Source organism: Nanorana parkeri, unplaced genomic scaffold (genome assembly GCF_000935625.1).
Source record: "Nanorana parkeri isolate BGI_ZX_2015 unplaced genomic scaffold, ASM93562v1 scaffold876, whole genome shotgun sequence".
Lineage (NCBI taxonomy): Eukaryota > Metazoa > Chordata > Amphibia > Anura > Dicroglossidae > Nanorana > Nanorana parkeri.
In genome coordinates this window covers 611,404-623,459 of record NW_017307144.1, presented here as the reverse complement: position 1 = coordinate 623,459, position 12,056 = coordinate 611,404, and the positions used below count along the sequence as shown (strand labels likewise).

At 42.2% G+C, this 12,056-nt stretch overlaps 1 protein-coding gene across 1 annotated transcript in view; it reads left to right on the top strand.

The window, feature by feature from the left end:
* The window catches only part of CRIM1 (cysteine rich transmembrane BMP regulator 1), a 615,863-nt gene that overhangs the window by 11,667 nt on the left and 592,140 nt on the right, over positions 1-12,056 (top strand). The window contains exon 2 of the mRNA XM_018565709.1: positions 1,710-2,028. Coding sequence (XP_018421211.1) covers positions 1,710-2,028 — 319 coding nt within the window. The remainder of the gene's footprint in view (positions 1-1,709; positions 2,029-12,056) is intronic.

Sequence of the window (12,056 nt, the reverse complement as noted above, 5' to 3'; positions counted from 1 at the left end):
GACTGACGGTGGCCAGCGGTCCGATGTCAGAACCCCCCCCCTCCCCCCAAAAAAAAAAACAGATCGCAGGGAAAGGTTTACTCTGCTAGATATAGCAGTGTGAACCTTTCCAGGAGAAAATGTTTCTCCCGTGGGCGGACGGGAACCGCTATCTAATATCGGGAGACTCTCGGAGCATCCGGGAGAGTTGGGATGTCTGTAATCGCAGCATATTTGAATACATGTGAACGTCTGTGAGCACATCAGTTGTGTTTGCGTTGTAGAACATTTCTCGCATGCAACTGTTTGCGGGAATCGAACAGGGCAATTTGTGAGACTGCCAAAACGCAAGCGTGAATGGGGCCTAATACATCTGCAATATATTCAGCTGGTGACTAACTCCTTTCGCTGTCATATGTCAGTTGGCGCCCATTAGATGTCAGCCCCATATGTGATAGCAATAACGTTGAATGTAGTAAAACAAAAGTTTATACCTGCATGGGCAGCTTGTATGTCATACGTTAGTGACAGCAAGGGTCCTTGTGTTTACCCTCCTTCAGTCGACTTCCACACACACTAGAGCTGGTGTGGCCAACTCTGGCCCTCCAGCTTTGCTTTAACTACATATCCCAGCATGCCATTGCCATTTGGAGTCATGTCTGTAACTGTCAGTCTTGCAATGGGACTCGTAGTTCCACAACAGCTGGAGAGTTGTCCACCGCTGCACTAGAGGGTCCCCCACCATGTACCCTGGCCTTTGCTAGTTAACCCTTGCAGTGCATGGGCAGCACCCCTGCAAAGGTAGTTTTTTTTTTACCCAGAGATACACATCCCTTTCATATGGATAGATCCTTCTCATTTCACATGACACGATGTCAGCTGCACACATTTCAGTCACTTTGGCATCACATTAGCAATCACTGCTTTCTGTGCCAGCGTAGAAGCCATCTGTCTCATTGATCTCGTTAGTTATTCTTTCATTATGTTCAAAGACGAGCCCTGGATGCCAGTCACATGACCCCCAGCCTGTGACCCGTCCGGGCAAAGTATACGTCCGCACATCGCAAGGACCCCAAAGCCCAATGTAACTGCGAAATAACCTCAACTTGTCCAGCGTTACCTTCGCTCCATACATGGGCAGGGTGGGCGGGGCGAGACAAAGGGGAACGTTCCAATGAGAACGCTAGACTCGGCTGGGAGGGGGGGCGTCGTCTGTGACGTGATGTAGCGGCGAGGGAGGAGGAAGCGTGAGCGGCACAGGGTGCGTTTTCTCCAAGAGCGATAAACAAGAGAGGAGAAAAGTAAAGACTGCGAGAGAGAGAGGAGAAGAAGAAGAAAAGGGAGCGTGACAGGCAGAGCACAGGACTACACAGACGGCCGGAAGGAAGGCAGCGAGTTCTGCTCTGCACCTACTCACCGCAAGCTATAGCTGCTCTAGGCTTTTTTTTTTTGTCTTCTGTGACTTGGAAAGAATGACCGGGGGGAGCCGCAGTGGAAGGAGGGATTGAGAGAAAGGAAGCTGGGAGAACTTTGATCGCAGAGCGGATTGCGCCTGTGCTGAAGTTTGCGAGGAAGGAGAACTAAGGAGGAAAGTTTTTTTTAGCGCGCTGTCATTGCGTCAGATCCCAGATCATGTCACTGCCAGTCCATTCCCCGGTGTGATCCCCTCCTCCTCCTCCTTCGAGCTGCGATCGATCAGCCTGGAAAGTTTGCACAGGTGATCCGGGAAGTCTTCTGGATTTGTGGCGTGCGGAATACAATTGCGTCTCTGGCACTTGGGGCTGGTGCTTCTGACGCTGCTGCCCGGGTCCAGCCGGGCGCTGGTGTGTTTACCATGCGATGAGTCCAAGTGCGAGGAGCCCAAGAACTGCCCGGGGAGTATCGTGCTGGGCATCTGCGGCTGCTGCTTCATGTGTGCCCGGCAGAAGAACGAGACCTGCGGGGGAGTCTACGGGCTGCATGGAGCATGCGACAGGGGACTGCGCTGTGTGATCCGCCCCCCGCTCAATGGCGACTCCATCACCGAGTATGAAGTGGGGGTCTGCGAAGGTATAGTAAAATATCCCCCCCCCTCCAATATTTAACTCTAGGCTTGTGATCGAGCCCTGCTGTCATTGTGCTCAGATCGCCGATGTCACTGCAATCATCAGCCTCAACTTTTCTATACAGGGATCTATATCAAATGTGGGCACCATCCCAACCTGTACATATGATCATTTTATAAAACATCAATAGGGTTTATTGGCTGCTAGATGAAGACATCAGGAGCTGTGACACCAGGAATTCCAGGGTTATAATCTACCATTATCAGATGATTAGTCTGCCTGGAGAGGAGAGAGGGATAGTTATTGGATCAGATATATCATCATTATCATCCCACTATTATCCTCTTCATCATATCACTAGTCTCATCACCACCATCATCTTCATATCACTAGTCTCATCATCACCATCATCCTTATCATATCATTAGTCTCATCATCACCATCCTCGTCAGATCACTATTCTCATCATCTCACTCCTATCACTATCATCATTATATCACTAGTATTGATGTTATTGTTATAATATCAGTCCAGTAATATCATTATCAGATCACTAGTATTATTGAAACCTTATTATTATTGCTGCTATCATGACTACTATCATCCATCATTTTTATTGTAATAATACACTCACTGTTACTATTACCATTATGAACATTATATTATCATTATATAATTCTTCTAATTATCGTATTGCTATCATCATTTATCATATTCACTGTTATTATTATAGTTATTATTGTGTCACTACTATCATCATCATCATTATAGTTATGTCACTACTATCATCATCATCATCATCATCATCATCATCATCATCATCATCATCATCATCATATCACTAGCATAATAATAAGCTTACTACTACTAACTTTATCATCATCACTATTATTATTATTCTACTGATATTTTATCAGTATTATCACCATCGTATCATTCTTATCATATAACTGTTATTATTATTCTGTCACTACTATTATCATCATCACAAGTGTAATAATTCTATTATCTTTATCATATCGCTATTCTTAATAGTATTATACTGATCTTCTATCACTATTATGATTGTGTTGGGAGCCCACGCAGTCCGAGATGACGATTTTGGAAAAAAGTGAAGCCAAAAATCATGAAGTGCAGCATGCTTGCAATTAATCAGGGCAGACTGTTCCTCTAATTGTTAGAAGTGTGTGCACTCAGACAGCATGTACACTTAATAACAGGGTTGTTTGCTGTTCTAGATTGCTGATGGCTGATAAGAAAGCTTCTGCCAAACCTCTTTGCAGTGTAGTGTTATGGTACCTCATTTGGAAGCTACACCAGCCTCATGGATCCCAGAGATAGGATGCTTGTCGGTGCTTCTGATCACATTGTTTTAGTAGCAGAAGAATCAACTTGGTTAGTAAAAAGCCGTTCTTCAATCCTGTGAACGTGGGGTTTCCGCCTCCTTTGTGCGGAGGGGAACGGGACAAAAGTGTGCATGCAGAAAAAGCATGCACATGTTCTATGGTGTGCTACAGACCGACCCTGGTTTTTAGAAAACAGGGCGCCTTCTATTTACAGAGAACAGGATGCCTTCCATGTGTAGAATGTCGAGGTATGCTGTAAGAGCCGGTGCTCAGAGATCACGGGAGAGTTTTATGTGGATAATGAAAGCAGAGTCATGTGTGACTTATTAAAAAGCAAAGTACGTCAGTACACAAGAGACGGGCTTGTGCCTAGTAGTGTAGGAATTAGCAAAGTGATGCAGTGGATCCCTGGAGGATGCTTGATCAGTTACAAAGAAGGTCTTTGGCAGGAAGACATGCACACCAATTCCATGAAAGACGAGGTAGATTAGGTCATTCTTTGATTGCTTTTCTCTATCGTCCATGCCGTGTGTGCATGTGTATAGATGAGCAAGGGGGGCGGAGGGGTTTCTGGTATAATTTACCTTGCGTCTTCTGAATGTTCAAATATTAAGCTACAGATAGGAAATAGTCTGCAGCAAAAATAAAAATTGCCTTTGACCCTTTAGTTTAGAATAGTCATCCCAGGCTTTGCTGCCATTCCGTGACTTTCCTGTATCCATTCTGTTAATGCAACAGGTTGAACAAGTACCACGGCTGCTAAAATAGCAAGCCCGCCCCATCGCTCCATTTGACGGCAGTCTCTATAGATTACAAGAGACCCATAATCCAACCTCATTTGTAGCGCAGCTATTTCTAGTGCAGCTTTCGATAACCATTCCTTCCACTTCTGCATCCAGGAGAAAATTATGACTGGTGTTCTAGTATAATAGATTTCTATTCCTGGAGAAAGTGGCCCAGCATTGGGTATTCATGTATGGATGCTATCTATTCAGTGCTCATTCTGTTTATTTAGACTACAAAGTAGTAACATGCCATGAATGTAAATAAGTGTAGCATTGTGTAGTAAAACCTTACTCCAGAACAAACAAAGCCACGATGAAGAGCATGTGACTAAAAAGTCTGGAAACTCGTCAAAAATTCATATCTCCTGTTACTGTTATTTTATAATATTCTAGAGCATCTTCTGATATCTCTGCTGTAAACCAGTAAAAGGTTGAATATCATTGGTTGCCGTGACAACTGCACTTTGCACTTGACCATTGCTTCCTTCATTGCTTTGTTAAATAAGCCCACATAGGTCTACATGTAAGGCTTTTAGATTTGTCCTTGGCCATGAAAGGTTTTTTATTTTCTTTGTTTCATGCACTTTATTTCAGATATCAAAATGCTCGGTGATGCAAAAGGCACATGCCATGGATAAAACCCTCTGGAGTAGTAGTTGTACAAAGAGAGTTTTGGTGAAAATGTATTGCAGTTTAATGGGAAGTGCTGGTCTCAATGCAAAGACTGAAAGATGAGCCCTTCCTAAAGAAAGAAGGCGGAATTGCTTGATGCTATCTATCTAAAGTGATTCCATTTCAAGGCCTCCGTGTCTTGTATTTTAGTAGGAAAAGGTCTCCAGAGGCTTTCAAAGTCACCAGCAGATGTTTAATGCTGATGTTCCCTGCCTCCTTCCTTGCTCTCCTGTCAGACTTAAGTCTATTGCACTGTGCTGCGGACTGAACAAGATATATCCTAAATATCATTTACTGCTGCAGAAACAATTCACTTAACCTCAGAGGAAACGGCAGTGAGAGTAGTATACGTTGTTCTTCAGTTGCCTCGTTTAGAATCAGTTGACCTATAAACACTACTTTGCTGTTATTTTCCAATATTTATTCTAAATATATTTAGCGATTTAAGTATGATTGGCAGCATATTTATCGTGCTTTTCAGCGAAACCGATATTTACAGAGTGGATGATTATCATACTGTTTAAAACAAAGGGTAACTACAATGGGTAAAGGCAGACTTTGCATATCCTAAATAGCTGAACTAATCTGGTGTAAGACTAGCCTTAAAACGCTCTGATCTTTTTCCCAATGCTGACAGGCGCGCACATGCAGTACTCTGCTCCTTAGAAGAGGATCGCACTGCTTGCTGGGACGATTTCCCAACAAGTGAAAAATCTCCATGTAGAATAGCAAGTGCCTTCTACTTCTTGAAATGTTCACCATTGTTTTTGAGAAACAATCTGAGAATTGGAAGGAATGCTCAAAATCAGGAGCCTGGTTGTAAATGGCCATTTGTACTTTAAAGGGTCAAGTCACCTGAAACGTAATTTTGAGTTTTTGGTACATGCCAGAGGTTGTAAGGTTCCAAAGTGAAGCTGTTGGTGAGGTATCTCTGCTTTAATCCTCACGCCTGGACACCAGACCTAGCAAATACATAGGGTTTTCATACCATCATGGGATTTTCCCCCTTCCCTATTATCCTTAAAGCCTTACTTCTTTTTCTGCGGCTCCGTGTCGGAAATGTGTACTAGAGCTGCATCAGCCACCTGATAGGCAGTTTGGATTTGCAGACCCGCACACGCATATAAGGGCCACATTTGTCAATAGCCAATTAACCTAACAGCATGTCTTTGAAGTATGCAACCCATGCAAGCACAGGGAGAACATACAAATCCCGTGCAGGTAGTGTTCTGGCAGAGAGTCAAACCATGGACCCCCCCCATTGCTGCAAAACATAAGTACTAACCACTAAGCCACTGTACTTCATGTTGGATTTTATTTTCACAGGTTATTTTGTCATTTCTAATAGAGAATGCGGTAGCAAAAAGTGTAAGGACCCTCCTGTTGTAGAAGGATCAATGAGGCTCCAAAGAGGGTGGGAATAGGACCAGAAATTATGGTGGGAAAATGTCATGACTTTGGGCCCCTAGAAAGTTCTAAAGCATTGAGAGTTTTAAAAGTATATGGCAAGGCGATGTAACAAGTCAGGGTACCGTTATCTATACGCATTGTTTTAGTCCTGTAAAGGGCGTGGGTGGAAGAACAAAAACATAGTATGACTGTATTCAAAACGTGTTTTTTTTTAAAATTGGTTTGGACTATAGTGATGGGTTAGAACCACATTCAGGTTTTTATTACGATTTTTATTACTGTTTGTATTGCTGTTAGGGAGGTTCACTTTCTCTAATTTCCTTGATCACCAATGTCATCATGTCCGTACAGACACAGTAGCTGCTATGTTCTCACATGGTATCTGTTTTACCCAATGATAGCCCCAGCATTTTATCGTCCTACTGCCAAATAGCTCTCAATGATCTCTGGTGACCGGGAATAGTCCAGCCCTGTGTAAACACAGTGTTAGCTGAAATGCCAGCATGCCCAAGTGAGAGGAATGGCCAATAGCTGGCAGCTGTCACTGTATTGCGCTGGCAATTTGTAGTGCTTGCTTTCACACATGCTGCTTACTTCTACTGTGTGATTTTTTTTTTTTTTTTTATTTCACAAGCTTTGCTTTTCCTAAATGCTCAGCACAGTGTTTGCTATGTTGTGCGTGAGGTGTCCCAATTATTAAATGAGAGCTTCAGCATCTCTTGACATTGGAAATCTTTCTCCTAAAGCTTTCCCTGTGCGGTGACCTTCTCTACTTGGAAGGGTGTGGAATGGTCATGGCCACTGTAAAATGTAAACATTTTAAATGTTGGTGTGGATCATATTTTGTAAAAGCTGTAAAGCGGTAGTTAAAAAGCAGAAGGATACAATCATTTCAGTTCAGGAGTAAATTGATAGTTTTCAGGAGTTGGAGAATCTGTGAAAAGATAGAAAGGTAAGCACCTGCCTAGGGCAGTGGGGTATTAGGAACAGCATGAACATTTTACAATAATACCCTGACTGCCAAGTCCCAAAAAAGCCTTCTTATAACTTTGATTTGATATTTGCGGTGATGCATTTGATAATTTCTGTAGCCACAACCCTTTTCAGACAATGATGTATAGACCGTAGATTTTATTAATGCATTATAGTCGTCATCATTTTTATTATGAGGATTATAAATGATGATGGATAAATATAACCATGCTCTACTAAATGGATCTTCTAATCTGGTTTGTCAGAACTGTGGATGATGATTGAGAGCATTTCATAGTCCAAGTCGTTTAAATATGGTTTTTGATTCATCTATTGATGTGGTTCTAATGATTGGACTATTTCCAGTGATTCTATTCATTTACTTTATTATAAGCTATCACTTTATACATGTACTGCACATTTATGGCATTATAAAAAGTTTTGCCGAAAGGTGGCCATACACAGCTCGAATTTGGGCCAAGTCTTGCTGACTCGACCAAAATGTAAGCAGTATGTGGCCTTGGCGGGAAGCTTATTTTTGGCAAAGGAGCTGGTCTAAAAATCTGTGCTAGTTACTGTTTTTGCTAGAGACAATGACTTGTGGAAGCAAAGTCCTGCATCTACCAAAATGGCCATCTCCACACAGAGACCATGCAGAACAAGGCATGGTAAATCCGTAATGGGAACAGATAAGCTGCTGGGAACCGCAGGTAATACTGGTTATTTGTCCTTTGCCCTCCACTAGACTATATATGAGCACAGCTTCTGGGAATCAAATAATCTTCTTTAAAGTGACACTAAACTGGGGAGTTAAACCTTAAAAATTGCAAAGTGCCTGAACTATTAACAAAAATGTAGCTTATTTATGTATCGGCTGTAGATCCTCAAATAATCTCGGAATTCATGCTGACACTGCCCTTCCTTCTGAAAGGTGGCTGCGACCCTGTGTGTGTGCTGTACAGTCGCCACCGCTCCAAGCTCGCTCCCGTGATGGACTACAATCTTAATACTAATTAGTAAACTACTGTAAATGTGAGATTGTAGTTCATCACAGGAGTGAGTTTGGAGTAGGTAATTTTTTTAATCCGATTAATCGAAGAAACAAATTGGCCAATTAATCGATTATGAAAATAATCATTAGTTGCAGCCCTAAACTATTTCAAATTGCACGTGCCTGGCCAGTGCCATGCCGCAGTTGTGATTGGGTATGTCATGTGTGTTGCTTTTGGTTGCCGGTTGTTGTAATATTTGTGGAGCAGTTTCTATGTTAATAACATGCACACATGTAATGGCCTGAGCAGATTCAGTTCAATGCTGCATCAGACGTACTAATAAAATCCTTAATCTAACCTTTACTTTTGTGTGTGTAGTTTTTTTTTTTTTTACATAATGAAAATATTCAATCAGTCAGCGGTATCAACTGTCACTCTTTCTACCCTTTTTATGTACAATATGTACGCTGTCTGAATGTGAAACAGTATCCCTGCAGAACAAAGTTGATGCTTCCAACTTATCGATTTTTGTGTTTCAGTAAATAATCAACAAAGTAGTAATTAGCTTCCTACCAAGCATAATACAAGCAATATGATTCTATTCCACCAATATACTGTCCATGGAAGGTTTAATAATTTGTTTACAGTAACACAGCTACTTTGTAATGTGTTACTTATTACCAAGAAAGACTATAGACATGATTGAATTAAACTGGGGAAACTAGCTTTTAGTTCATTACAGATCAGAAGAACAATACCAGCTTGGCGGATCAATTACTTAGCAGGACAACTGTGATTTGCCGGTTGAATATTGGTTTGCCAGTTTGCATACATCTGCAGAATACACATATTGAGCCAAGTCTGATGACCAGTTATTTTTGATTTTGTATGCCAACTGAACATGATGTATAGAAAAAGAAAGTATGCCATGGTCATAATTTAGCCTGTCAATATTGTTAGGACACTTGGAAGACTTGTAATTGTGGGTCATTTTCCTAGTGCGTGTTAGGGCTCAAATAGTATTGATGTTTTCAATGCTGTGCGCTTGGTTTGGCACACTGTTGGAGCTACGGTTTTTACTGACAATTGCAAAGAACCATACCTAATAATATGAGCACCTTTGATGGATGTTTAAATAAACTGGGGAGATCTTGTTCAGTAAAACCCCATCTCACCATTAAGATATGTAACTCAAGAGCAATGTTAACAAATGTATTTGAACAGCAAATTTCAAAATAGAAGTAAATAAACATGTAAAAGAAGTAAAGTGCAGTAAGAGGTAATGCTGTATCAAGCACTGGCAACTTCCTTATAGGAGCAGGTTGTAAAATGAATAGGGTGGTGCTCCAGGCCTTAAAGTCCAACCACTTATGAGTAGAGATGCACCGAAATAGAAATTTAAAAATCGAAACCGAAATAGAAAAATTTGTCAGGCTGAAACCGATACCGAAAATGTTTTTAATTTAATTTTTTAAATATTTAATTTTTATTTTTTATAAATATTTAATAAAAAAAATATAAAAAAACATTTAAACATTTTTATTTTTTACTTTACCTTTAGGGGCTTTGGGGAAATATTAAGGGTCTAAACAGACCCCTGATATTTCCCTTTTTTAAAATAGAAAAAGAGATTGAGGGCTCTTGTCAATCTCTTTTTTTGTATGCCCTGTTATCAATGAACAGGAATCCTGAGTGTTCCTGTTCATTGATCACTTGAGAATATAGTATGTTTACTATAACCACAATTATGAATGAACAGGAGTGGATAAAGATCACTCCCATTCATTCATAATTGAGGATATATTAACCATACCATATCCTCAATTATGTACAAACACTCAGTGATCACTGATCTCTGAGTGTATGTAGCCTGCTCTCCTCTCTGACACACGCTGTCACAGGAGGCTGAGTGAGCGGTGCGAGAGGAGAGCCCAGCCTCCTGTGACAGCGCTGTCTCTGCCCCCACACCGCTCTGCCGCACTGTGATAGGAGGCTAAGCGATGTGGGAGGAGAGACACCGGCCGCTCACAGCGCTCTTGTCCCGCAGCGCTCGGCCGGCTGTCACTTTCCTCCCCGCTGGGACACGGAGCAGTGGGGAGGAAAAATTTATGGAGTGGAAGAGGAAGAGGAGTTGGGGTGGGGGGGTTAAAGAGTAGGGGAACAGAGGAAATAAGGGGAAGAAGAGAGGGGAAAAGCAGCAGTCTCAGGAGAAGGGAAGAAGTCAGCATGTTGTCACACAAGTGTGAGTATTGTGGTGTTGAACTCTGATAGGGCTATAGAGGTGTCCAGATCCTTTTGCATTGTTATAGGAGTCCTTGAAAATGCTAGAGAGTTGTTATTTCATGAAGAACCCCTGCATGCACTGCTTGAATTCGCCATAGGGAATATTTTGATTTTTCCAGAGTGAGCATTAGTCTGTTTCACTGCCAAATATGTGAAGTCCACCAGCTTCTGTTGGCGGTTCAGGGAATCAATTTTGGAGTGAAGCAATGCATGCCAGAGGTCCCTCTGAATAGGGACATAAAATATGAAAGCGATAAGCCTGTATATTTATGACCAAAAACGAATAACAAAGGGGGCAAGATCACCAAGTATGCATGACCTCACCCTCAGTACTACACCCCCTAAAACAATGACTGGGGTATGCAGGTTGCAGATGTGCGATCCTATACGGGACCAAGTATCACCTCGTGAGTACCTTGTAAGCTGATTTACAATATTGCGAGAACTAGAGACAGTAGTCCAAATACTGGTCCAGTCTTCCAAGGATTTGGTTCAGGTCCTGGTGCCATATGTCTATATTATGAATAGTAGGAGAAGATAAAGCATTCATATCAGTACAGCATTGAGACGAGTTTGGGTGAATAAGGCAGTTTAAGACAAATTTGTTACATGGGTGTAAGGGGGGCAGAAAACGTGCTAATCGTCGTGTGTTCTCGGAACGCGAAGGTGTGAACCAGACCTTTAGAGTCTTGTAGAAAATGAGAGGCTGTAAAGTAACCATGAGCTGTCCACCACGCAAAGGTGGCTGGACAGTCCATGGCGGGGGAAACAGGATTGCCCATGAGCATGGTGCCCATGAGCTAGGCATGCAGGAATTTAATTTTATGTTATCGCTGTGACAAAATAATGTTTTGGGCGTTAATTTAACACTTCTGCAGTGTATTTTGGTAGCCGAAGGGAGAAGATGCCATGTAGATCACTTATTAATTTTACTTTCATCACATAAGAATTTCACATATCTTTTGACACCTACATACCATCTGTAAAGTTAGGACAGAAGTAATCACTAATGAAATGGCAATTCACCCAAAATCTGATTTGATAAAATTGTTGCTTGGAACAATCCATTTGCACTACAGTCCCATGGATAGGTGTCTAGAGCTGTGGTTGTCAACTAGTGGTTTGCAACCCTGTGTTCCCTGGGTTGCCGCATGCCTTCCACTGTGCTAGGTGGGAGGCTCCTCAGCTTCCTCCTAGCTCATTAATGTCAGTTCTCGCACCAAGCAACCATTCAAAGTATGCTGCCTGGTGCCAAGTGTCAACTTGAGGTGCGGTAGGCTGGGGCTATGACCGCGAGGGAGCTCCATCCTTATGTGCATTGCTTAAAGTCCAGCGTGATTAACACACTGTACCGCACAAACGCACTTTCTAGTGCAGGAGGGGCTTTGCCATTCGTTGGAATGACACCCCAAACGCACCTCCCGCTACCACAATGCAGTGCGACTTGGGTCACGACTTAATGACGAAGAACAAATGTGGGTCCTGAGGTTACGCAGGTTGAGAACCACTGGTCTAGAGACATTTGATTTGGGGGGTGGGGGGGGGGAGGGGTTTGTGTGAGTATAATCTTTT